Source organism: Lutra lutra, chromosome 1 (genome assembly GCF_902655055.1).
Source record: "Lutra lutra chromosome 1, mLutLut1.2, whole genome shotgun sequence".
Classification (NCBI taxonomy): Eukaryota; Metazoa; Chordata; class Mammalia; order Carnivora; family Mustelidae; genus Lutra; species Lutra lutra.
In genome coordinates this window covers 213341313-213367272 of record NC_062278.1, presented here as the reverse complement: position 1 = coordinate 213367272, position 25960 = coordinate 213341313, and the positions used below count along the sequence as shown (strand labels likewise).

The 25960-nt window shown below is 47.4% G+C and overlaps 1 protein-coding gene across 8 annotated transcripts; it reads left to right on the top strand.

Moving 5' to 3' along the window:
• Positions 1-22057, top strand: ZNF333 (zinc finger protein 333). 8 transcript variants are annotated; one of them, XM_047700095.1, is made up of 10 exons: positions 1-290; positions 3951-3994; positions 4937-5060; positions 6655-6737; positions 10149-10236; positions 16269-16363; positions 16931-17057; positions 17493-17594; positions 18402-18478; positions 18975-22057. In XM_047700095.1, exons 2-10 carry the CDS (start codon positions 3956-3958, stop codon positions 20070-20072), a joined length of 1833 nt encoding a protein of 610 aa, XP_047556051.1. In that variant the 5' UTR covers positions 1-290; positions 3951-3955; the 3' UTR covers positions 20073-22057. The 8 variants fall into 8 exon arrangements, with proteins under 8 accessions (XP_047556051.1, XP_047556080.1, XP_047556088.1 ...); XM_047700076.1 differs by lacking the exon at positions 1-290 and adding an exon at positions 309-477 and having other exon boundaries at positions 16275-16363; XM_047700067.1 differs by lacking the exon at positions 1-290 and adding an exon at positions 309-477.
• The last annotated feature ends 3903 nt before the right edge of the window (positions 22058-25960 follow it).

Here is a 25960-nt window from a genome sequence, read left to right as displayed (position 1 = left end):
CTACCCGTCCCTCTGCAGGTCCAGTCCGACCCTATCCCAGAGCCTGACTTCTCCCTGCGGGGAAGGAAACTAGGATTTACTCTGCGAGGCTGGATGAAGAAGGGGATCAACATTTCTGTCACTCTGCCTGAAGCTCCTCTGGTCCCAACCCCGGCCACTTCCGCTGCCGGCGACCCCCCCCCCCCCCCCGCCCCCAGGCCGGAAGCGGAAGTGCGCTGTGGCAGCGGAAGGCGGCGGGAGTGCAGGCTTCGCGGCGTGCTGCGGTGGGAGTGTCTCCGGGCCAACTGCAGGTGCGGCCCGGCCCATCGGGAAGGCGGGGAGGGCCTTGCGGGTGGGGGGAGGGGCCGCATGGCCCCGGAAAGCAGCCGGTGCGGCGGCGCCTCCTCCCCGCGGTGGCATCCCAGGGCGGGATGGGGCCAGCAATGCTCGGCTTTGCAGCCCTTACCCCTTATCCCCGGCCCGGCCCGCTGCCCTCAGGTGCCCCTGTCTGGGCAGATAGGACGGTCGCTCATCCATCGGTAGGGAAATCGCGTAGTAGAGTCCAGGTCCCGAAGCTCAGGAATGTGGTGCCACCAGCCGGCCCAGCCTTCACCCTTCCTCCCGGATTTGTAGGACCCTACCATACCTCCCTTACGCATGGAGCTGTTTATTAGTAATTCACGTTGTATGTCATAGGACGTTTCGTGTTATCTAGCCCTGCAGCTGGAAGGTTAGGTCCTGAGTCTGCATGGGCCTTCTGGTTTGAGTGACTGCTCAAGTGAATTTAAAAAATGGAATGCATCCTCTATCAAGGGATGAGTTAGATGAAAAGAGGTTTGTTGTTTGTTTTTTAGTGACTGACAATTTGTAGTTCCTTAGCTTAGGGCCTGTTAACTTAGATTTTGTTTGATTCTTACTTTCCTTTCTCTTTATTCCTTTCTTTCATTTAAAAGAGCTTTTAATTTGTGAGCACCAGTGTTTTTCACTGTGAGATGAGGTATTTTTTTTTTTTAAAGATTTTATTTATTTATTTGACAGAGAGAGATCACAAGTAGGCAGAGAGGCAGGAGGAAGCAGGCTCCCCGCCAGACAGAGAGCCGGATGGGGACTCAACTCCTGGACCCTGAGATCATGACTCAAGCAGAAGGCAGAGGCTCAACCCACTGAGCCACCCAGGCGCCCGAGATGAGGGTATCTTAAGAAAAGCTATTTCCCAGTTACCTCAAAAGTCTTACCATCAAGGAAAAGGAAGATTATTCAGTTCTTTTCAGGGCCGTTTCCGCCCTGGTTATCCCAAGCCTGTGAGTGAATCACCGTGAGGCTTAGAAAACATATGGGACTCCGGGAAAAAAAATGACATTGCTTTGTTAGTGCTGGGAATTGAAATTGAGTTGGCCATAAATGAAGTGTCTTTTTTTATTTTATTTTATTTTTTAATTTTTTTTTAAAAGATTTTATTCATTTATTTATTTGACAGACAGAGATCACAAGCAGGCAGAGAGGCAGGCAGAGAGAGAGGAGGAAGCAGGCTCCCTGCTGAGCAGAGAGCCCGATGCGGGGCTCGATCCCAGGACCCTGAGATCATGACCCGAGCCGAAGGCAGTGGCTTAACCCACTGAGCCACCCAGGCGCCCCATCTTTTTTTAAAATAATAGGGTTAGGGGTGCCTGGGTGGCTCAGTGGGTTAAGCCGCTGCCTTCGGCTCAGGTCATGATCCCAGGGTCCTGGGATCGAGCCCCGCATCGGGCTCTCTGCACAGCGGGGAGCCTGCTTCCCTTCCTCTCTCTCTGCCTGCCTCTCTGCCTACTTGTGATCTCTCTGTCAAATAAATAAATAAATAAAATCTTTAAAAAAAAAATAAAATAATAGGGTTAAAACTAATGTTTGAGAAATGAGGAAAAAAATTAATTCTGGAAGAAAAGTAGACCTTAGATTTCAAGTAAGGTATTTATTGTTAAAAAGAGCACAAGTTCTGCCTTGCCTTTTTAGAAAGACTTAACATTGTCTTTCTTAAAGACATCTGAAAACTAGTGTTGATTTATGCTGCATGAAGAGGCATTTTTTTTTTTTTAAGATTTTATTTATCTATCTGACAGAGAGAGAGAGATCATAAGTAGGCAGAGAGGCAGAGAGAGGGGGAAGCAGGCTCCCCCCTGAGCAGAGAGCCCGATGTGGGGCTCGATCCCAGGACCCTGGGATCATGACCTGAGCTGAAGGCAGAGGCTTAACCCACTGAGCCACTCAGGCGCCCATGAAGAGGCATTTTAAATCATTTTTGTATTTGATTTTGTGGTGTTACATTAGTGTCTGTGTCTGTGCAGGTGCGTGCCTCGGGCTGGTAATACTGAATTACTCTTGGGGAGTGTTGATTGTTTGGCACATTTCCATTGGGGACGCCCTCTGTGAACTGGGCCTTGTACAGGGGGAAACAATGTGATTGAAACAGATACCATACTTGCCTCTGTGGAGGTTTTATTCTGCCTTAAATTAATCATGACCAGGGTGATATGGAAACATGGAACAGGAGAACTTGGAGAGGAGGTCAGGAAAAACCCCTTACAAGGGACAAATGTTTGAATCTCCCAAATGAGCTGCATATAGCTAGACAAGGGGTTGGGCTGTGGACTAGGAGTATGGAGGAGATTTGAGAGAACATTCCAGATTCGCAGCCTCTCAGGCAGGACAAGGCCTGATGTGTTCCAGGAGTTGAGAGAAGAGGGACAGCTAAAGTATAGAAAACAAAGTGTGGAATGGATGAGCCAGGTTGGAGAGGCAGGCAGGGCCCTGAATGCCCGGGTAAACTTTGGACCTTGTTCTGAGGCCATTGGGAAACCTTCAGTTTTTAAAAATTTTTATGTATGTATGTAGGCTCCACGCCCAGGGTGAAGCCCAACGCAGGGGTTGAACTCACAACCCTGAGATCAGGACCTGAACTGAGATCCAGAGTCGGATGCTTAACCGACTGAGCACGTAGGTGCCCCGCCACTGAATTAGTTTTAAGTAGGAGAGTGACAGAGTGTTTGTGATTTAGACAAAACACTATGCTGGGTTGAGTGTGGAGTTTAGGATGGACAAGAATTTGAGAGTTCGTATATGTTAGTACTGGGAATTGAAATTGAGTTGGCCATAAATGGGGTGTCTGGAGAGTCCATATATGAGCTAGAGTCAATTCAGGTCTCATGCTGGTATTTGGGGCCTAATGATGATTGCAGAATTGGCAAAGTTGGTGTGTTTGAGAGGCCATACAGGAGGTGCAGTTGAGAGAACTTGGTTGATGTATTCTCTGTTATATGTTACAGAGCAGGGTTTGGCAAACTGTGCCAAATCTGACCCATTGCTGGTTTCCATAAAAACTGTTTTATTGGGACACATTTGTTTACGTGTTGTCTGTGGCTGTTTTTGTGCTACAACCACAGTTAAATTGTTGGCTTAGAGGCTGTTTGGCCCACAAATCCCAAGATATTAACTCTCTGGCCTTTTAAAGAAAAAGTTTGCCAGCCCCTGATATATAAGGTACTTAGTACGCATCAAGCGCTGTGCTAGTGGCAGGATTAGGAGTCCTGAAAAATGTGGACACAGGTCTACTTTGGGAATGTACATTATAGTTGGAGAGGCAAAATCACCTCAACAAATAAATTAAAAATCACAACTTGATAAGAGGCAGTGGAGGAAAAGTCGAGGCTATTGGAGAGAGGTATTTTTAGAGAATATAAGAGGGGAAATAATCCTTTTATTAGATGAGAGGAACCACTAGAAATGATCGGGGGGTGTAGTCTGGCAGGTGGCTCTGGGCCCAGTATGTTGCTTATTGGGAAAGATTCCATGTTAGGGTTTTCACTGGGCTGCCTTGCGGGAGGCCCACAGAAGTAGAATGACCTGAGCCAAACCCCTGTGCGGGGATCTGCTTCCACCCTCACCTCCCCACCCCCCCACCTTTTTTTTTTTTTTTACCTTGGTCTCTTTTATTGCAGGGAGGATGCCTAATGAGACCTTAAATCCTGGCGCTGGTGTCATGGTGAGGGGACTGGAGGAGTTGGAATGGTTGGGGGAGGAGAGCATGATCTGATGGTCTCTTTCAGTGCCCAACCTTATGGAACTGGCTTGGGAGGAGGGTCCCCACAGTGACCCCGGGGCTCTGCCTAATTTCGGAGTCTGACTGCAGAGGGGGGCTCATTTAAACTTGGCAGAAGCAGAGTTCCACACCCAGACCATCCCTCGTGAGGCCTCCCAAAACACACGTATCTGTATAAATTTAAATTAATTAAAATTCAGTAAAATTAAAAACCCAATTTCTTAGTTGCCTGAGCCACATTTCTCAAGTGCTCAACAGCTACACGTGCTGGTGGCTGTCTTTTTGGAAATCACAGACATAGAACATTCCCGTCACCACAGAGTGCTCTGTCAGACCATGCTCTACTATAGGATTCTGAAATTAAAAGACCGTTAAGTTTCTAGGATGCAGTGGAAGCCCTATTTTCCCAGACATAAAAGATTACAAAACACTTTAGTCTTGGGAGGGGATCTAGGGGTTTCATGAAAATTAAGTGATCAATGCCAGACTTTTGATGCCCTAAATAGTGTAGGGAAAACTCTCCAGAGCCCATAATTAGGCGCTGGCAGTCACTGGTAGTGTGAAGTGACAAAGAGAGCCAAAGCTTACACTCTCAGATTTGTCCAACTATTAAAAGAAAGGAAATGCTGTCTGCTCAGTTGGCCATCTGATCCCTGTCGCTGTCCCAGCTGTTGATACAGCACACCACCAGCCCTAGAGATGGGCAAAGAAATGAGCATGGCTGTGTGCCAATAAAACTTTATTTATAGAAACAGGAGGCAGGTCAGGTTTGCTGAGCTCTGCTGTGGCAGAGCTGAATGTGCTGAATGTGCTCCCTTCCCCAGTGATAACCAGTTGTCCCTCAGGTGGTCCTTGCTGAGCTAGAATATATGTGTGTTGTTTTAGGAGTCAGTCACCTTCGAGGATGTGGCGGCGGGGCTCATCCAGGAGTGGGCGTTGTTGGACGGGGCATGGAGGAACCTGTGCCGATACGTGATCCTGGACAAGTGTGGGACCCTGGCCCCCAGGGGTAAGGCTAGCATCAGGCTGGTCCTTCTCCCATGCAGGTGTCTAATGCCTTTTAAGGGCCAGCTGCATGCCCTAGGAAGATGAGTGGGCTTCCGCAGGAAAACAGCTCCATCTGTATTCTTCCAAATGCATGGGTCTCACCGAACTTGGCCTTGGGTTTCAGGGCTTCATCCCTGAGGGGCACAGGAGAGGGTGTTTGTGGTGCGGTGTGGGCCCTTGTGGAAGAGCTTCTGAGTTCATTGGAAATTGGGTGTGATCACTTTGCTACCCCTGGCACTGGCTCAGTGCCAGGAGCTGAAGCCCATGCAGAAGTGGCAAGCCCACTGGGAACCCTCCCTACTTCCCTCAGCATGTGTATTTTTATCCAGCAGTGGGGATTCCACCATGCAAACCCAGTCTGGGCTCCCGGGTGGGGCCGGAGGAAGAGCTTAGGGTCCCACGGGTGTGGGTGTGTGTGTGTGGGGTGCCCACTGGGTGGAGGGGGTGGTGTGCTGGGAAGGGTCAGTCTGAGAGCATTTCAGAGGCCCTTTATCGCAAGGGGAAATGAGACTCTTTGGGGTGAGGTTTCTCAAGTGAGTTCCTATGGTAGTCTTTCTCTTCTGCTAGCCTTTTCCTACTTCTCTTTGGTCTCAGAAATGATCTGTTCAAATGTCTCTCTTTTTTTTAACTGAGATGTTCACATACCATAGAATCCACCCTTTCAGAATGTATAAGTCACTGGTTTTCAGTATATTCACAGAGCTGTGCTGTCTTCACCAGTCTCTCCTCTCCTCCCATCTGCTTTCTGTGTGCATGGATTTGCCTTTTCTGGGCATTTTGTATAAAGAGAGTCGTAGAACATGTGGCCTTTGGTGTCTGTCTTCTTTCGTTAGTGTGATGTTGTCAAGTTTCACCCACATTGTAGTGTGTGTCGGAGCTTTGTTCCTTTTTAGGGCTGAGTCGTGTTCCTTGTGTGGGTACACCACGTTTTGTTTGTCCATTTGCCTGTGGACGGACATTGGGTTTGCTTCTACTTTTTGGTTCTTGTGAATAGTGCTGTGAACATTCGTGTACCAGATTTTATGTGGGTGTGTTTTCAGTTCTCTTGGGTTGATACTTAGGAGTGGAGTTGCTGGGTCGTTTACTGAGCTTTTTGGGGAACCATCAAAGTGCTTTCTCAGGTGCACACACCATTTTACGTTCCCACTGCTGGTGGCCGAGGGTTCCGATGGCTCCACATCATACCCACACTTGCTGTCTTATTCCTCGTGGAGGGGAACATTTCTGTGTATATGGCCTAATTGCCTCTTACTTGTTTCTCTGATAAGGCTGTCCTTCTGGTGACATCTGTCTCAGTCCCAGGAGGACAGAGTTTCTCATCCCCACACCCTGCTCCTGTCACTGTCACATTCCACACACAGCTGTACTCTTCAGTGTCTCCCTTTGCTCCCTGATGCCTTCTTCCCTTTTGGTACCAGGCCAAGTTTAGGGTCAATATTTAAAAAACAATATTTTAAAAACAATAAATAAATACTTAAATATTTATTTTGGTCAATTTTGTACCACTCTTTCTGAAAGACCTTAATTTTTTCTTTTTTTTTTCTAATTCATTTTAGACTGGGCGTCTCAACTTAAATCCAAAGCATTGACTCCTGTGCAGGATATTTTGGAGGAAAATTCGTGCCAGGATATGCAAATGGTAAGATTCATGGGGGATTATCCTTGTTCCCTGTCTTGGGAGAAATTGAGGAATTTGTGAGTTGGAAATGCACACCAGAGCCAAGAAGACATTTGGGGGCATTTTCAAGGACATGCCCACATGGTCTGAAGGGAGTGGCCACGACTCATGAATTTGGGCAAACCCTGTTGTCACTCAAGACCTTTTCTCTTTGAATCCCGAGTAAATATTGCCATCAGTGTGAGTCAGACATTGATTGTGTGCAGTATGGTTTACTCCTCAACAGTCATGGGAAACTCCTGTGTTTTGGAGAAGCCCTATGGAAATCATGAATGGGAGAAAGCCCGCAACGTCCTTGAGCCCTCAACCTGTCTAAGCAAGGTGTACTTCTGAAAGTGCTAGAAACCTGCCTTGACGGGGAGGAGAGCAGCCCAGGGCACTTTGCGGGTGTTGGTGGGGTTGTTGTCGTCACTCACCCCTCGCTAGGAGCAAACTGGGCCTGGAGAGATGATTCAGCCACATCCAGAATGGCTTCAGGAGGAACTCTAACCTAGACCTGATGAGAGAACCATGGGAGAGAGGGTCGCCCTGACTATAAGGGACGTGGGAGAGCTGTTGCATACCCCTCCCCACTGAGGAGAGAAGTCGAGATCCTGCACCTGAAATGAACCCTTGTCACAGCGTGGCAGAGCCTTCAGAGCCAGGTGGCGTGTTCCAGCGCACAAGGGAACAGACTGAGCCCTGCTACCCCCACCTTGGCACTGAGTTCCCGCTCCCCTTACTGTAGGAATTTCCAAGGTTTAGGTTCCAGTTCTTGGGGATTTCCAAGATGAGGGTTAGGGTTTGGATAGGGCGACATACAGAGCCCAGTTTCACTGCCAGGCTGGGCCTGTTTGTCCCAGAGCCAGTGAGATCTCTGGGCTCCCCCAGTCTGTCCCCCTTCACCCCTGTCATGGATGGTGTCCGTCTCAGGGTGTCAGAGATGCCAGCCTTGTGGATGGGGTGGCAGGGCCTGAATGGTAGAGACCTGCTTCATTGCTTTGCTCTGAGCATGCAGAACCTTAACCCCGCACATCCTGGTGTGGGCTACAAGGTAGCTGAAGCCCTCACCCCTGCATGGCTCTCATCAGACCCCAGGGCAGCTGAGACACTCCTCACTCTCCATGTCTTCCTCACCGTTTGTCCACATTTTTGTTTAGGTGGAGATTGTCCTCCAGTAGCTGCTTGGGAAAGGGCTTGTTGCTTTGGAGGCCCTGAGGTCTGAAAATACCTCATTGGAGCTGCAGGGGCCTCATCTGACAGGCTCATTGCCGTAACCCCATGCAGAGCATTCTGTGTGTCATTACAGAGCCCTCAATTAATGCTTGTTTGTGAAGGCGCGAATGCAGGCACTCCAGGCCCTCTCCGTCCCTGTGTCCTGATTAGCAGATGGACCCTGTGAGGGAGGAGAACTCACAAGGCACAGCTGTCCTCTCCAGTTTCTGTGGGCTCTTTCCCCTCAGTATGGGATTCCAGCACCTTCCACAGAGTTCCACTCCCAGCTCAGCAGTGAGCACTGAGTGTGGGAGAGGAGGGGGCTCTGCTGCATCTGAGCCTCAGGAAACAAGCCGTCACAGAATGTTTTGAACAGGCAGAGGAGGTTCACCCGGACACGCATGTGGAGAAACTGAGTGGTTCATCCATGAAGACACACAGCCCGTAAGTGGTACAGCCACATTTGGAGCTGGGAGTCAAATCCAGGTGTAATTGCAGAGATTGCTGTCCTAGCGGCCGGGGTCTGCTGGCTGGGAATCCTACCACCTGCCAGGTGGTTGAAGGTGCTGGTGGTTCAGCTGGCCCTTCCCGGCATCGTCGGGCCTCGTCGCAATGACTGAGGCCCCATGGCAGCTCTGAGGCCTCCCTGTCACGTGAGAATAAGGCCTTGTGGCCTCCTCCTCAAGGCCAGCTAGGCCAGGGGAGGGCAGGCACATAGAGGGCTGGAGACTGCTCCCAGAAAAACCCCGAAACAGGCTGAGGAAGCAGTCTCCAGGCTCAGCCCTTCTACTCTCCCAGCCGCCCCCCCATCTTCTGCCCCCAGGCCGTGTCCCCTCCACGCTGCTTCAGGGCAGGGGGGATATTGGCTTACGTGAGCGTTGGATAAGGACAGGGTTCAGAGGATGGGCTGTGGATGGCCGGGCAGATGTAAACAGCTCTGGGCGAGAGTTTGGTCCTGTGATGGATGCCTGCTAAATAGACAAACACAGACTCTAAGAAAACACAGAACAACATTTATATTCAGAACCTAGGGCTTTTAGCCTTTCTTCAGCGAAACACTTTGCAGTGCCTCTGAGGGCCTGTGGCCTAAGCCCCTCGCTGAACCCCCAGAACCAGAAAGGGCCGGGTTCACCTCTGCATCTGTGGCGTGTTCAGTCCTTGAGACCCTCGGTGGCTGGTGCCCGCAGTGCAGTAGGGGAGTCACCAGGCCTGAAGCTGCCCGACCTGCATGTCTGCCTTCTGATGGCACTACCCCAAAACTGAGGGTCCCTCAGGCCCAGAGCAGCTTCATTGCCACCTCTGTCCTGCTCAGTCCCCTCTGTGCCTTCTCCTGGGGGCTGGGCTGGACCTGAGGATGCAGATTAGGCCCACAATTGGAGACAGGGGGACACCTTTGATTCCAGAGGACTGTCTGCCTTTCTGGGTGTCACCTTGGTCTTCTGGATGTACAGTAAACCTGGGAGGATGTTTGCTGTGAGGGCCCAGCCCCAGCCAGGAAGGCCTACGGTTCAGCATTTCTGCCTATCACCCACACTGAGGGACCTGCCCCCACCACCAAGTTCTTTGAGCTTCCCCCCCAAGATATAACTTATCTCTGACTGCTCCTGCTGTCCCCAGTGCCACCACCCTCCCCAGAGCCACTGATAGTTCTCAAGGACCCCTAGAACTGCTCCCTACAGGCTCCCATTTCTGCTGGGCCCCACCCTGGATACAGAGGCTAGGGACATCCCTTAGAAATGCAGGTCCGGTCAGACACCTTCCTTGAGGGAGCATCCACCAGTGGAGGGGAGTTCAGACCCTTTCTCCCACCACAGGGCTTCCTTCTGGGAATAACTTACTGACCGTGCGTCATGTGTGGGGGTCCACCTCCCCCCACTACCCCTCAGCCTGCTGGCCATCTGCACCCCTCTTTGCTCCAGTGTTTCCCCCGCTCCCGGAGGCTTCTCAGAGGTTGCCTCCCCAGCCCGGGTCCCCTCTCCATCTCATTTTGAGGTTGAAATTCTATCACAGTGATTAGTTTTGTACCCAGATTAATCTGGACAAACTACATTGGGTGTGTCTCAGTTTTATCAGTGTGTTGTCCTGAGCAGGGTCTACGTTGCAAATTCAGTCAGGGTGAAGAGCTGCGAGCAGACTCCATTGACTGTGTGACTCTGATCTGTCCCTGTCACTGTCTAGGGGCTGAAGGCGGCCGTGCAGATTCAGAGGGTGGCCATGCCGGTGCCTGCACTGGGTGTCCCTGAGCTGGGGATGGCCGGGGATTCTGGTGAGTGAGAGCCAGGTGGAATTGGTGGCCTGGGGGTCTGGGAACTTATATCCCCCCCTTCCTTTCCTCCGACCACAGGCATTTCCCTGCACCAGAAGGAAAGAATACATAGTAAAGTCACGTCACCATTCTTTATGCATTCAAGGGGAAATGTGCTTTCTTAGGATTGTGGGCTGGGAATCTTTTTGGGTTTTTTGTTTTGGTCTTTGGTCTTTCTGTTAAGAAGGAGCAGACTCCCTTCACCTGTGGCCAAGTCCACGCCTCTTTTTGGGTAAGGTTAAAGTCTCCACAGTTATGTTGATGCTGAAAATGACAGTTGAATTTACTGTAAGTGGCGTGTTTTAACTGCGCTTATAAAGAATTTAAATGGATATGTTTTAACTGAGTTTATAAAGAATGAGGTTAAAACAAACCACATGTCCTGAGAAGTGGGGGGAAAAATTAATTCCAGAGGACAAATAACCCCTTTTAGCTATAATTGCAGGGCATTTGTTTCCTTCCATCTTGCCTTCTAGTGAGAATAATAAACTTTGTTTCTGAACAGTATCATCCAGTCTTGCATTTGGAATCTCTTATATCACCAACAGGAAGTAATTCTTAGATTATGTAATGTATTACTCTTCTGTGTATTTTTGGTAAGCTTTCTGGGCAAGGCTTTGCCTTGAAGTACTCTTGAAGTACTTAGGGTACTGCACTCTTGAAGTACTCTTCATAGTTGGCTCACCTGTGGTGAGGTGGGCACTGGGATACAGTCTCAAAACATTGGCCCCTTCCTGGGTGGTCAGATTTTTCAACGAAGACCAGAATACAATAGAAGCGTGCCCCATCTTGCGGGCAGAGGGAAGTTTCTGGAAATTGGAAGTGAGACCATGGGTTCTCACTGCAGCACTACTGAACCTTGGGACCAGATCCTTGTCTGTGGAGGGGCAGGTCTGTGCTGGGTAGGGTGTTTAGCGGTGTCCCGGACCTCCACCCACCAGACGCCTGGAGCGTCTCTTGTCTTGGTCCGCCAGGGGACGCTATCCTAACAAAGTACCACAGACTGCGTGGCTCAACCACAAAACTGGTTTTCTCATAGTTCTGGAGGCCAGAAGTCTAAGATCAAGGGATTGGCAGGGTTGGTTTTTCTCAGGGCTGTGACCTGTTCAGGCATCTCTCCTTGGCTTGTAGGTGGTTGTCTTCTTGTGTTTTCATTTTGTGTATGTGTCCGTGTTCAGATTTTGTTTTCTTACAAGGACACCAGTCATATTGGATTAGGGCCCACCCATCTGACCTCATTTTAATAATGACCTCTTTAGAGATCTCATGTCCAAAGATGCTCATATTCTGAGGCACTGGGTATTCATTAGGACTTCATCCTATGAGTTTTTAAAGGGACACAAGCCCATAACAGCCCCTAGTCATGACAGCTGAAAATGTCTCCAGAAGCTGTGGCTGGTCCCTACCTCCCTGTACCCCAAGATCATATGCTGAAGTCCTAACCTCCCATGTGACCATATTGGATGGAGACTGAGCCTTTAAGAAAGTGGTTAAGGTTGTATGAGGTCATAAGGATGGAGCCCCAATACCATAGAACAGGTGTCCTTATAAGAAGGAGAGACACCAGAGCTCTCTCTAGGAAAACTGCTCTCACTAGCCCAACCACGTTGGCTTCCTGCTTTCAGACTGCCAGCCTCCAGAACTGTGAGGAAGTAAATTCCTACTCTTTAAGCAGCCCTGTCTCTGGGATTTTGTTATACAGCAGAGCTGACCGAGATACTTGTGAAGGGAGCAGAGGGAAGGGGAGAGTGGTGTGAGCTGACTGGAGAAGGTTGGGCTCTGTATCATTCAGGGCCTGGAAGCATGGGAGGAGATCCCGGCCATGTGCTCAGGCTGCCAGGAGCCAGGGATGTGTTTGGGTCAGAGGTGCCATGCATCTGCGGTTTTAGCAGAACTCTCCAGCACCTGGGAGGTGGCAGGGCCTCCGGGAGGATCCAAGCGGTGGGTGGAGGCCATGAGGAATGGGGTGGTAGTGGCCTAGACCAGTGGTGAGTGTGGAGTGGGTGTGGCGGGTTCCCGGAGACCACTCCTGGTTGTGGCCATTTGCTAGGACTCCCCCCTTGGCCCACAGTCGTACTCATGGTGGTGGTTTATCACAGTGAAGGGGCACAGAACTGGAGTCTTAACTGAAGTCTGGGGGAGTCCAGGAACGAGCTTCTGGAAGCCTCTGCCAGTGGAGTCACACAGGACATGCTTAATACCCCCAGCAACAAGCTGTGACAACACATGTGAGGTAATGTCTACCAGGGAAGCTCAGTAGAGACTCGGTGCCCAGGTTTTTCACTCGGGGCTGGTCGTGTTGGCACCCTCTGCCCAGCATGAACCTGGCTCCTGTTGGCAGGTGCCGGACTCCTGGAAGGGAACCAGGCATTCAGCACAAAGCAGTGTTTGTAGAAACAGTTTAAGCAGAGTGAGCCCCTCTTACCAGTTAGGGTGGGGGAGCCCTCTGTAGATCCATGTTCCCAAGGGCCAGCAGTCAGTCCTGTTGTGTTAATTCTTGTCTACACTGTGGGGAATTGGGTAAGACACACGCAGGAGGTTGAGTTGAGATAATTTGCCGAGTCCTGTATGCTTTCCTTTGCCAGACAATCCAGAGCATTCATGTGCCAAGCACGGTGTGGGGAGGGGGTGTAAAAGGAAAGGGAACCCAGGCTTGTTCTTCCAAAGCTTCCAATCCCATGAGGGTGGCAGAAAATACGTACCTAGGGAAGCCAAAAACCATGTGGTTACAGATAGATAGAGGCTGTGAGGAAAGGGGGAGGGTCCTTCTAGAGGAAAGAAGGACACTGGGGAGGGGAGGCACTTTGAGGGAGTGACCTTTCAGTGGATTCAAAAAAGAAAGGCCTGATATGGCATCAGCCATGGTGGGGATAGGGGCAGGAGGAAAGGGAGTGGGGTGGGTGGGGGTCGGGGGAGATGAGTGCTCCCTGTCGAGATAACCATCACTGAGGTTTTTTTTTTTGTTTGTTTTTGATTAATTGTTGGGGTCTTTGGAGTGTCAGGGGTGAGATTTCCCATCTGAGGCAGGGATGTTCTTCCTAAGATCAGGGACACTGGAAGGAGAACAGCCTTTGAGAATAAGGTGTTGAGCACATTTTTGGTGGTGGGGGGCATGAGACAACAGAAATTCATATCTCACATTTCTGGAGGCCACAAGTTTCCAGTCAGGGTGTTGGCAGGGCCGTGCTTCCTTTGAAGCCTGTGGGGAGGCCCCTTCCCGGCAATCCCTGGTGTTCTCGGCTTGTAGCTACATCACTCTGGTCTTTGCCTGCGTCATCACGTGGCCCTCTCCCCTCACGTGTCCCTGCTTCTGTCTTTTCTCCTCTTCTTAGGACACCAGTCATATTGGGTTTGGGGCCCACTCCTCTCCACTCTGACTTCATCTTAGCCAATCACATCTGCAAAGACCCTGTTTCCAAATAAGTTCACATTTTGAGGTAGTGGGGGGTTACAACTTTATAATTTTGGAGGGACACAATTCAACCAATAATGGTCTGCCCTCTGGTCCCTCTCCCCTCAAATTCATGTCCTCCCCATATGCAAAATACAGTCAGACAATCTTGACAACCCCGGAGTTATTACCCATTCCAGCATCAACACTAAGTCCCAAATCTCATGAACTCAAGAAGTCCCCAAGTCCGTATGAATTATCTAAATCAGGCATGGGAAGACTTGGGGTGTGGGCTCTACCATGTGCAAAATTCCTCTTTACCTGTGAACCTGTGAAATGAGAAAAAAAGTCCTCTGTTTCCAAAAGACATTGGTGGGACACACACAAGGTACATGCTTCCTCTCCCAAAGGGAGAGGAAAAAAGGGGTTATGGGTCCCAAGCAATCTCGAAACCCAGCAGGGCAAGTTCAAGGCCTGGTAGCAGTCCTCTGTGATGGCAGCAGCCCTTCCCCCCATCTCACTGTGGGTGTAAGGGGAATTCCCCAGAGAGATGAGTGGGGACATGAGCTGATGGTGTGCAGGTGTGTCTGGAGTTCAGGGGAGAGAGTCAGCCAGGGGTTTGGGCCCGGTCAGGCTGGGTGGGAACTGATGCCCAGAGTGGGTGAACCTGCCAAGGCAGAGGCTGAGGGAAGTGAGAAGGGTGAGGGATGGAGGAGGGTCTTGTACAGGAGTATAAGGAAGCTCGAGCGGTAGTCACTTCAGGGTGGAGGGACTAGATCACCACACACATTGACTGAATACCCACCAGGGGTGGGCGGGGGTCACTGGTGGTCTGAGTGAGGTGCCTGTCCTTGGAGTGGTGGTGATTGTGAGTGAGTGGGAGGTGAGGAAATGGATGGTGAGTTGGTTGCCCACAGTGGGGAACAAAAATAGTAAGTATGTAGAGGGAAAAGCAGAGTGTTTTGGCTTAAATTGTGGCCTCCCAAAAGGGTATATTGAAATCCTAATTAACCACTGGTGCCTGTGCCTGTGACTGGGACCACACTTGGAAATAAGTGTCTGCAGCTGCTATTGAGTTAAGGTGAGGTTGGGATGGGGGCCTCTCATCCAGTGTGACTGGTGTCCTTTTAAGAAGAGAAACATGCATCTGCCTTTGGCTCAGGTTGTGATCCCAGGGTCCTGGGATCAAGTACAGCCTCAGGCTTCCTGGTCATCGGGGAGCTTGCTTCTCCCTCTCCCTCTGCCCCTCCTCCCTGTGCTCTCTCTCTCAAATAAATAAATAAATAAATAAAATCTTAAAAAAGAAAAAAAAGATAGAGGGAGAAACATGCCAGGGGGAGACAGGGACACACGGGGAGAGGACAGCCATGTGATGACAGATGCAGAGATTGGAGGGATACAGCTGCAGGCCAGGGAGCACCCAGGATTCTGGACAGCCACCGCCAGAAGCCAGGAAGAGGCAAGGAGGGATTCTACGCAGAGCCTCAGAGTGGCACTTGGCTGACAACTTGGTCTTGGACTTCTGGCCTCCAGAACCAAGAAAGAATATGTATCTGTGGCGTTAAGCCTCTCAGTTTGCCCACTTTGTTATAGCAGCCCCAGGAGGGGAATACATGGGTCAGAGATTGGACATGGTTCAGGTTTTCTTTTTTTTTTTTTAAAGATTTTTTAATTTATTTATTTATTTGACAGACAGATCACAAGTAGGCAGAGAGGCAGAGAGAGAGAGAGAGGGGGAAACAGGCTCCCTACCGAGCAGAGAGCCCGATGTGGGCCTCGATCCCAGGACCCTGAGATCATGACCTGAGCTGAAGGCAGAGGCTTTAACCCACTGAGCCACCCAGGCGCCCAGGTTTTCTTTTTTTAATCATCTGTAATTTATTGTATTTATTTGTATGATATACATTATTTTTTAAGTCAGGATTAATTTCTAAGGGGGAGTGTCCTGTCACAGGTGAGGTGAAGGTGCAGGGAGACAACGGATGGTGTGTGTGGGGAGGTCACTTGCTTGTCTATAATAGGCCGAGCTAGGAGGCCCTGTGGGGATGGAGGGGTGTGGTTGGTTTGAAGGCAGGAAGGGGAGATGCTGCCTTCCCACAGGCAGACTTGGGGTGCTGGCAGCTTCTCTGTCGCCTACTTATGATTAAGTCCTGGGGCTCTACTGGCCCCGCATAGTGGTGCAGAGGAAGGTGCCGAGCAGCTAGGGAAGAATGCTGACCCAGGGTTGAATCAAGGGGCGTTGGGGGTTGCCCCAGAAACTCCAGAGTCTGTTGGTAAATTGAGACTGTGACTCCAGCAATTTGGAATGGAAAAAAATGTGTGTGTGTGTGTGTGTGTGTGTGTGCCTGTTCTCTGTAAGTGTATGTGCATGTGTATGTATGTTTTGTGTGTACATGTTTCTGCATGTTTACATGACAGCATACATGTGTATGTGTGAGTGTGCACGGGTGCATAAACGTGAGTGCATATAAGTGCATGTGTGCGTCTCTTATATGTGAGTGTGTGCATATATGTGTGTACATGTGGTCACTCACATCGGGGTGGGTAGCCTTCGGAACTGTGGGTGTGCTCACGGGGCCTCTTGGCTTCCCTCCTCTCCGAGATGTAGCTCTGCTTGCCCAGGACCCCGCCTGGCTCCAGAAGGAGAGCACAGAGGAGGAAGCCGGGGCGCCGGGGGTACTGATCACCTGTCTGCAGGTAAGTAAGAAATCCATGTTGCTCTTCTTTCTTGCTTGGGCCTTTATCCTCTTCCCTTGGCCTGGATCTTCTTCACCCCACAGGTCTGGTCTCCAGGCTTCTAGGCACTGGACCTCCTGTAATGGGTGTGTGTGTGGAGGGGAGGTGTGGGACAACCCAGGCAGTGGTCTCACAGCTTCATTCAGACCTTCCCTAGCTGTGGATACCTCATTCTGCTGAGCATCAGGAGGGAAAACAGCAAGGATGTCTGCTGTCCTTGCCTCTTAGTTTTCACAGTCTCTGGGGGCAAACAATTGTCATTTACCAAATACTTCTCTCTTGCCTACAACATGCTCAGGTCTGCTGGACATTGGAGCTGGAAGGGAATAAAACTGCCATGGTTTCCTGGCTAGTTGCCAATGGCTCAGTCCTTTGATGCCACATGTCTGGACGCTGTCCTGCAGGGAGGAACAAGTAGAAGGAGGAGAGTTTTGGTTCTGGGGTCTGAGCCAAAGGGCAGATTCTGAGACCTCAGAACTCCTGGTTCTGGTGAGGTGGCCCCTGGCTGAGCTGGGATGTGTGTTTCAGGAACCCGTCACCTTTGCTGATGTGGCTGTGTTGTTCACCCCAGAGGAGTGGATGTTTCTAGACTCTGCCCAGAGAAGCCTGTACAGAGATGTGATGCTGGAGAACTATAGGAACTTGGCCTCCGTGGGTAAGGGCCGGGTCTTTGCTTCATGTACACACTCCTGCGACACCTATGCATCCCCAGAGATGTGCTGGTTTGGGAAATCAAGAGGTGAAAAAACAGATAAATCCTGCTGTCATGGTGCTTACTGTCCAGGGGTTTCCTGTGGGAATGAAGGTCTCTCTGCTGCTCTCTGTTTCTCCATGGTTAAAAGTTTCTGGGCTTTTCAAGTGTCTCTCTGAGTGAGGCCCTGGGTTTTGGGGACTAGAGAATCCCACTGTTCTTTGGGACCCAGTGAGGGGGCTTGTACTTTGGTTCCTTAGTGAAAGAGCTCTGCCATGCCCGTGAGAATGTAGGCGGGCTCATTTTGCTCTTCCCGTCTCCAGTGCCCCTAGAGACTTCAGAATATCAACCCTGGTTAATGGCAGGCCTGGTCTGCTAACACCCTGCACCTTTCCACAGGAGCAGGAGATCAGCTAGGCAAACCCAGCATGCTTTCTCTTTCGGAGCCAGGAGAAGAGCTGTGGGCCCCTGAGAGAAGAACCTTCCCAGGAACCCGTCCAGGTGAGCAGCAGGCAGATCAGGGAGCACCAGCTCTGATCACGAGATGAGTGTTAGGTTTGGAAATGGTCAGTAAGGGAAATGCTTCCATTGCCCTTGACAGAGCCGCTTTACTAGATTCTGCCTCCTTCCTTTTTATCCATAATGCTCTACTCTGGTTTCATAGAACGATCTATCCTGCCTCCTCTTCACATTTATCATGTCCATGTGTATAGTTTATCATATGTGTGTTTTATATGTATATAGCATGTGTATGCTTTGTCCAGTGCCTCCCCACCTGTGTGTTCTTGCTAATACTTTCTCTCCATTTCAGTCTCAATCTTCCTAGAACTCTTTCTTAGTAACTTATCTACCATCTCCATTCCTTGTTTCTATGGTTACGTGACTCCTTACATAGTCAAATACCTTAAAATTTCCTTTACTCTTTGATACATTCCTCCTCTTTACAATTTTCTCCCATACTTAGAATCAGTATTTATATTTAATTTTTTAAGAAAGAGATGATTTATTTGTGAGAGAGAGAGTGTGCACACGAGTGGGAGGAGGCACAGAGGGAGAGGAAGAGAGAGAAGCTCAAGCAGACTTCCCACTGAGCGAGGAGCCTGATGTGAGGCTTGATCTCATGACCCTGAGATCATGACCTGAGCCAAAATCAACAATCAGATACTTAACTGACTGAGCTACCCAGGTGCCTCTAGAATCAGTATTTAAAAAATAAAATCTGCATGTTTTCTGCTTACTTTTATGGTTGCCTTGGTCCCACAGTTTCCTTCCCTATGTACTTAATTTTTCTATCCTTATTCATTCCAGAACCTCAGCATCAACCCCAAGATTCAGTTTCTCACCCAGATATTTTTGCAGAGATTCCATCTACTGGCACGAAAAGGGTAAGGTGCCCAAGGGTTTTTCTTAGTCCTCTGTTGAAGGACAAGTCTGGGGTTGCTGTAGATTAGAAAAGCAGCACAAGAGGCCAGAGAGGGAAAGATTGAGAGAGAGGAGAGAGAGAGAGATTCAAGGTGAGTGGTGTTCACGCAGGGGAAAGCAGATTCTTGGGAGAGAGTCTATGAATGTCATGAGTTGGGGAAAACCCTCCATGTTGATCAAGGCATGTGTTTCCCAGAGTTTCCATAGCAGCCATGTTTATAAATGTGAATAGACATCAAGTGTTTAAAACTTAATTTGCCTCTAACTCGGCCAAACTGCATCTAAGATGCCTCCTGAATATAATGAAAATGACAGCTCTCTGTGGCAGAGCATCCGCTTGAAGGGACTTGGGAGAAATGGTGCAGACACACTAAAGTGGTAAAAGCTTTAGCACCAGAAATGCCTTTTTCCTATGAATGTAATAGAGCCTTTGGTCTTCCTATTTTCCTCAATTGACAGGAGCAACCTCAGACTGGAGAAAAACTCTATAATTACAGTGAACTTGGGGAACCCTTTCACGGCATCAAACCGCTTTTTCAGTACCAGAGAATTCACGCTGGAGGTGACCCCTGTGAATGCCATGAGGGTGGAAAATCCTTCTTCCAGCCCGCTCACCTAATTGTGCCAGACAAAATCCATCGTGGGGACAAAACCTACGTGTGTAGCAAATGTGAGAAATCCTTCAGATACAGCTCCGACCTGATCAGGCATGAGAAGACTCATACCGCGGAGAAGTGCTTTGAATGTCAGGAGTGTCGGCAAGCCTTCAAGTATTCCTCAAATCTGCGGCGCCACCTGAGGACTCACACCGGAGAGAAGCCTTTCGAATGTGCTCAATGTGGGAAAACCTTCACTAGGAACTTTAACCTAATTCTGCACCAGCGAAACCACACGGGCGAGAAGCCCTACGAATGTAAGGACTGTGGGAAAGCGTTTAATCAGCCATCCTCTCTGAGGAGCCACGTGAGGACTCATACAGGAGAGAAGCCCTTTGGGTGCAGTCAGTGCGGGAAGGCCTTCAGGGAGCACTCGTCGCTGAAGACACACCTGCGCACTCACACCAGGGAGAAGCCGTATGCGTGTAACCAGTGTGGGAAGCCCTTCCGGACGAGCACTCATCTGAACGTCCACAAAAGGATACACACTGGGGAGAAACTGTATGAGTGCGCTACTTGTGGGCAGGTCTTGAGTCGCCTCTCAACGCTCAAGAGTCACATGCGAACTCACACGGGAGAGAAGCCCTATGTGTGTCAGGAATGTGGGCGAGCCTTCAGTGAACCTTCATCCCTCAGGAAACATGCAAGGACGCACACTGGCAAGAAGCCCTATGCCTGTCAGGAATGTGGGCGAGCCTTTGGTCAGTCTTCACACCTTATTGTGCACGTGAGGACTCACACTGCAGGGAAACCCTATGAATGCAATCAGTGTGAGAAAGCCTTCAGGCACAGCTCTTCACTTACTGTGCATAAAAGAATTCATGCTGGGAGAGAGAACATTAGGAATGGTGGCCTGCCTTTATCGGTGTCCCATCCGTATAGTGGGCCCCTTGCTGAGTGACTTCCAAGTTTTAAAAATATATGTGTTCCAGGCTATAATCATCTGTTGTAGTACTTGTTTTAGCTACATCACATGTTTTGATACATATTTTCATTTTGGTTGAAATCCGAATATTGTCTTAGTTTCTATTATCACTTATTCTTTGGCCTGTGAGTTATTTATAATTAGATTTTAAAACAACAGGACATGAGTGTATTTTTATAGAGGTATAATTACTTATAGTGAAATTCATAGATCTTAAGTGTATAGTTGGAGGACTCTGACAAGTGCATACATATGTATATGTAACCAATATGCCATTTAAGATATAGAACATTTCTGTGCTTCTGGAAAGTTCCTGCATGTATATGGGTGGGTGGTTTTTTTTTTTTTTTTTTTTTTTTTTTTTTACAAATTTTTGTTGGTTTCTAATTTAATTTATTGTGAGCAGAGAATGTGGTGTTTATGTTATTGAACGTTAGGTATCTGTTTTGTTTTTGGTGTGGCGTATCCTGTTAGTTGCCTGTCAAAATTGCCCCTTCCTCCTTACAAAAGGACTTACGTTTTTTTGTTCAGATTGGTAATGTGCACTATTAAAAAACCTCTATCTCTTGGTCCTTGCAGCTAGAGGAGCCCCCCCTCACCCCCCCTGCCGCCTGCCCCGCAGTCCTGGCCTTTCTAAGTATGGGAAGTTATTGAGTGTGATACCTGGGAAGGATGTTGTAAAGGAATATTTATCTAGATCCCTTCACGTCTTGCCCTTTGTACAAACAGACATGATGTCTGGCACTAGAGGAGCCATCCCATGACCATGAGGGTAAAAGCTACAGGCTAAAGAGAGTGTGGCCAGAAGTCACACCAACCTGTTTCCCTAGTTGGTGTCTTTGTGTGACTGTCCTGGCCCATTTTTCTGGACATCTTGTGATGTGAAAAAAAATGCACTTCTTACTGGCACATGACATTGCTATTTTGGGGATGGGTTGGGGAGGGTAGGGATGGGTTTATTATGGCCTAATGAAGTATCTCACTGATGCACTTAGTAGAGGGTTAGTTTTCATATATGCTTCATGGGTAATGGAAATCAACATATTGTATTCTACATACATCCACTAGCCTGAGTATACTATTTGTGTTTCAAAATATTCTACACATTTATACATACTGGTCAATATCTTAGTCTGGGCTGCATAACAAAAATACCATTGATCGGGTGACTTATAAATAACAGAACTTTTTTCTCATAGTTCTGGAGGCTGGAATCCAAGATCAAGATGCCGACAGATTTGCTTTCTTGTGAGGCCTGCTTCATGGTTCATAGACTGCCATCTTCTTGCCCGTCCTCACATGGCAGAAAGAGCAGAGGAGCTCTGTGGGATATCTTGCAGAAGGGTGCTAATCCCATTCATGAGGGTTCCACCCCTATAACCTAATCACCTCCCGAAATCCCACCTCCTAATACCATCACAGAGTGGGAATTAAGCTTCAGAATATGAATGGGGGGAGGGGCTCACAACATTCAGTCCATATCCGTCTTTGATCTGTGAACTGAGGCAGCTATGTTAAGCTCTCCCACCATGATTAGTGAATCTTGTAATTCTGTCAGTTTTTAAATTTATATATTTTGAAGCAAATTAAATGAGATTTTTGATACTTAATGTTTCCAGCAAATTGTTCCTTTTATTCTTCTAGTGACCATCTTTCTCCCTAGTGATGAATATTCAACCATTCATTTTCATAACAGCAAGTCATTGTTTGGAGCTTACTGTTAACAGATAGTAGATATTAACAATGATACTTTGAGGTAGATACTATTATTATCCCCAGTTTATAGATGGGGAAACTGAGGACAAGCTCAAGGTGAGTTAACTAAGGTCATACAGGTGGTAAGTGATGGAGTCTGACTCCAAAATCCAGAGGCTGTGCACAGTGCCTTACCCTGGGGGACTTTTCTTCCTTTATACCTGTTCTTACAGTCTGTTTTTTTGTGTTGTTGGTTTTTCTTTTTCTTTTTTTTCTTTTTTCTTTCTTTTTTTCTTTTGGAGAGAGGGAGAGAGGAAGAGGGAGGGACAAAAGGAGAAAGAGAGAGAGAGAGAGTCTTAAGCACACTTCTTACCCAGTGTGGAGCCTGATGCTGGGCTTGCTCTCAAAACCCTGAGATCTTGGCCTGAGCTGAAATCAAGAGTCAGATGTTTAACTAACTGAGCCACCCAGAAGCCCCTGTTTTTGTGTTTTAAAATTCTAGGGGTGCTGGGGTGGCTCAGTTGGTCAAGGATCTGCCTCTGGCTCAGGTGATGATCTTTGGGTCCTGGAATCATGCCCATGTGAGAGGCTCCCTGCTCAGTGGGGAGTCTGCCTCTTCTTTCTCTGCCCCTCCCTCCCCCTGCTTATGCTTTCTCTCTCAAAATCTTTAAAAAAATCTAACAAATATAACTTGTGTAAAAGTTCATAAATCCTGGTGCACACATTGGTGAATTTTATATATGTCTACACCACCATATCAAGATATTAAATATTTTATCTCCCCAGAAGTTTCCCTTGGGTCCTATCCTTGCCAATAAGCTCCATCCAGAGGTAATAAGCATTCTGATTTCTGTCACCATAGATTTGTTTTTCCTGTTCATAGAGATGGAACCACACACACTGCCCACTTGTGGCTGGTTTTTCATTTAATATAGTGTCTGTGAAATTTATCTTTGTCACATTTTCAGTAGTTTATTTTCTTTAAAAACTGCTGGGTAATACTCCATTGTCTGAATATCCCACAGCCAAGATATTCCAATCTTTTTATGGATATTTGGGTTCTTTCCACGTTTTGCTGTTAGAAATAAAGCTGCTGTGAATGTTCTTGGACAAGTCTTACTGTGAACAAATGTTCTCCTTTCTCTTAGGTGTCAGCCTGGAGCAGAATCGCTGGGTCATTAGATTGGCAGACTGTGAGCTGTGGTATATACTGCCACCAATTTTCCAAAATGGTTGAAACAATTTATACATCCATCAATGCATGAAAGTTTGGTTTGCTTTACATCCTGATAATGTATGCTACTGTTAGTTTAATTAAAATACATTTTTAAATGTTTAAATTGAATCAATTGACATTTGGGATATTACCAGGTTCAGAGAAAGAGTTTAGTGATTGATCAGTTGCATACAACACCCAGTGCTCATTACTTCAAGTGCCCTCCTTAATGACCATCACCCAGTTACCCCACCCCCCACCTCTCCTCTCCCCTCTAGCAACCCCCAGTTTGTTTCCTATAGATACAAATCTCTTATGGTTTGTCTCCTTCTCTGATTTTGTCTTATTTTTGTCTCCCTTCCCTTATGATCCTCTGTTTTGTTTCTAAATTCCACATATGAGTGCAATCATATAATTATCTTTCTCTGATTGACTTATTTCCCTTAGCATAATACCTTCTATCTACCTCATTGCAAATGGCAAGATTTCATTTTTGATGGCTGGGTAATATTCTGTTACACACACACACCATCTTCTTTTTTTATTTCTTATAATTTTATTTTTTAATTTAATTTAATTTAATTTATTTTTTTTCAGCGTAACAGTATTCATTGTTTCTGCACCACACCCAGTGCTCCATGCAATCCGTGCCCTCTCCAATACCCACCACCCGGTTCCCCCAACCTCCCAACCCCTGCCCCTTCAAAACCCTCAGATTGTTTTTCAGAGTTCATAGTCTCTCATGGTTCACTTCCCCTTCCAATTTCCCTCAACTCCCTTCTCCTCTCCATCTCCCCTTGTCCTCCATGCTATTTGTTATGCTCCACAAATAAGTGAAACCACATGATAATTGACTCTCTCTGCTTGACTTATTTCACTCAGCATAATCTCTTCCAGTCCTGTCCATGTTGCTACAAAAGTTGGGGATTCATCCTTTCTGATGGAGGCATAATACTCCATAGTGTATATGGACCACATCTTCCTTATCCATTTGTCCGTTGAAGGGCATCTTGGTTCTTTCCACAGTTTGGCGACCGTGGCCATTGCTGCTATAAACATTGGGGTACAGATAGCCCTTCTTTTCACTACATCTGTATCTTTGGGGTAAATACCCAGTACACACACATGATCTTCTTTATCAATTCATCTATCTATGGATATAAGGGCCCTTTCCATTTTTTGGCAATTTGGACATTGCTGTTATAAACATTGGGGTGCAGGTGCCCCTTTGGATCACTGTATCCTTAGGGTAAATACCTAGTAGTGCAATTGCTGGGTCATAGGGTAGCTCTATTTTTAATTTTTGGGGAACCTCCATACTGTTTTCCGGAGTGGCTATACTAGCTTGCATTCCCACCAGCAGTCTACACTTGCATTCCCACCTTTGTCTTCAACCTTGCCAACATCTGCTGTTCCCTGACTTCTTAATTTTTGCCATTCTGACTGGTGGGAGGTGGTATCTCATTGTGGTTTTGATTTGTATTTCCTTGATGCCAAGTGATGTGGAGTATTTTTTTCTGTGTCTGTTGGCCATTTGATGTCTTCTTTGGAGAAATGTCTGTCCATGACTTCTGTCCATTTCTTGACTGGATTATTTGTTCTTTGGGTGTTAAGTTTGGTAAATTCTTTATGGATTTTGGGTACTAGCTCTTTATCTGATAAGATGTTTGCAAATATCTTCTCCCATTCTGTCAGTTGTCTTTTGGTTTTGTTGACTGTTTCTTTCGGGCAAAAGCCTTTTATTTTGATGAAGTCCCAATAGTTCATTTTTATTTTTTTTCCCTTGCCTTTGAAGATGTGTCTAGCAAGATGTTGCTGGGGCCGATGTCGAAGAGGTTACTGCCTGTGTTCTCTAGAATTTCGATGGGTTCCTGTCTCATATTTATATCTTTCATCCACTTTGAGTTTATTTTTGTGCATGGTGTAAGAAAATGATACAGTTTCATTCTTCTGCATGTGGCTGTCCAATTTTCCCATCATTTGTTGAGGAGACTGTCTTTTTTTCCCACTGGATTATTTCCTGCTTTGTCAAAGATTAGTTGACCATAGAGTTTAGGGTCCATCTGTGGGTTCTCTATTCTGTTCGATGGATCTATGTGTCTATTTTCTTGACAGTATCATGCTGTCTTGATGACCACAGCTTTGTGATACAGCTTGACTTCCAAAATTGTGATGCCTCCAGCTTTTGTTTTCTTTTTCAAAATTTCTTTTGCTATTTGGAGTCTTTTCTGGTTCCATACAAATTTTAGGATTGTTTGTCCTAGCTCTGTGAAAAATGTTGATGGTATTTTGATAGGGGTTACATTGAATGTGTAGATTTCTCTGGGTAGTGTGGACATTTTAACATTTTCTTCCAATCCATGAGCGTGGAATGTTTTTCCCTTTCTTTGTGTCTTCCTCAATTTCTTTCATAAGTGTTCTGTTGTTTTCAGAGTACAGATCCTTTGCATCTTTGGTTACATTTATTCCTGGGTATCTTATGGTTTTTGGTGCAATTGTAAATGGGATTGATTCCTTAATTTCTTTTTTTCTGTCTCATTGTTAGTCTATAGAAATGCGACTGACTTCTGTGCATTGATTTTATATCCTGCCACTTTGCTGGATGCCTGTATAGTAATTTTGGGGTGGAGTCTCTGGGTTTTCCACATAGAGTATCTTGTCATATGTGAAGAGTGAGAATTTGATTTTTTCTTTTCTGATTTGGATGCCTTTTAATTCTTTTTGTTGTTGGGTTGCTGAGGCTAGGACTTCCAGTACTATGTTGAACAACAGTGGTGAGAGTGGATATCCCTGTCATGTTTCTGACCTTAGGGGAAAATCTCTCAGTTTTTCCCCCTTGAGGATGATATTCACTGTGCATTTTTTTGTATGTGGGTTTTATGATATTGAGGTATGTTCCCTCTATCCCTACACTGTAGAGAGTTTTAATCAAGAAAGGATATCGTATTTTTCA

Bases quoted from the DNA above. Each gene is read 5' to 3' on its own strand.
- ZNF333 (XM_047700067.1), top strand. From the start codon at position 411: ATGGGGCCAGCAATGCTCGGCTTTGCAGCCCTTACCCCTTATCCCCGG. The intron at 16,364-16,930 runs GTAAGTAAGAAA...TGTGTGTTTCAG, and splicing joins TACTGATCACCTGTCTGCAG to GAACCCGTCACCTTTGCTGA. The intron at 17,058-17,492 runs GTAAGGGCCGGG...ACCTTTCCACAG, and splicing joins TAGGAACTTGGCCTCCGTGG to GAGCAGGAGATCAGCTAGGC.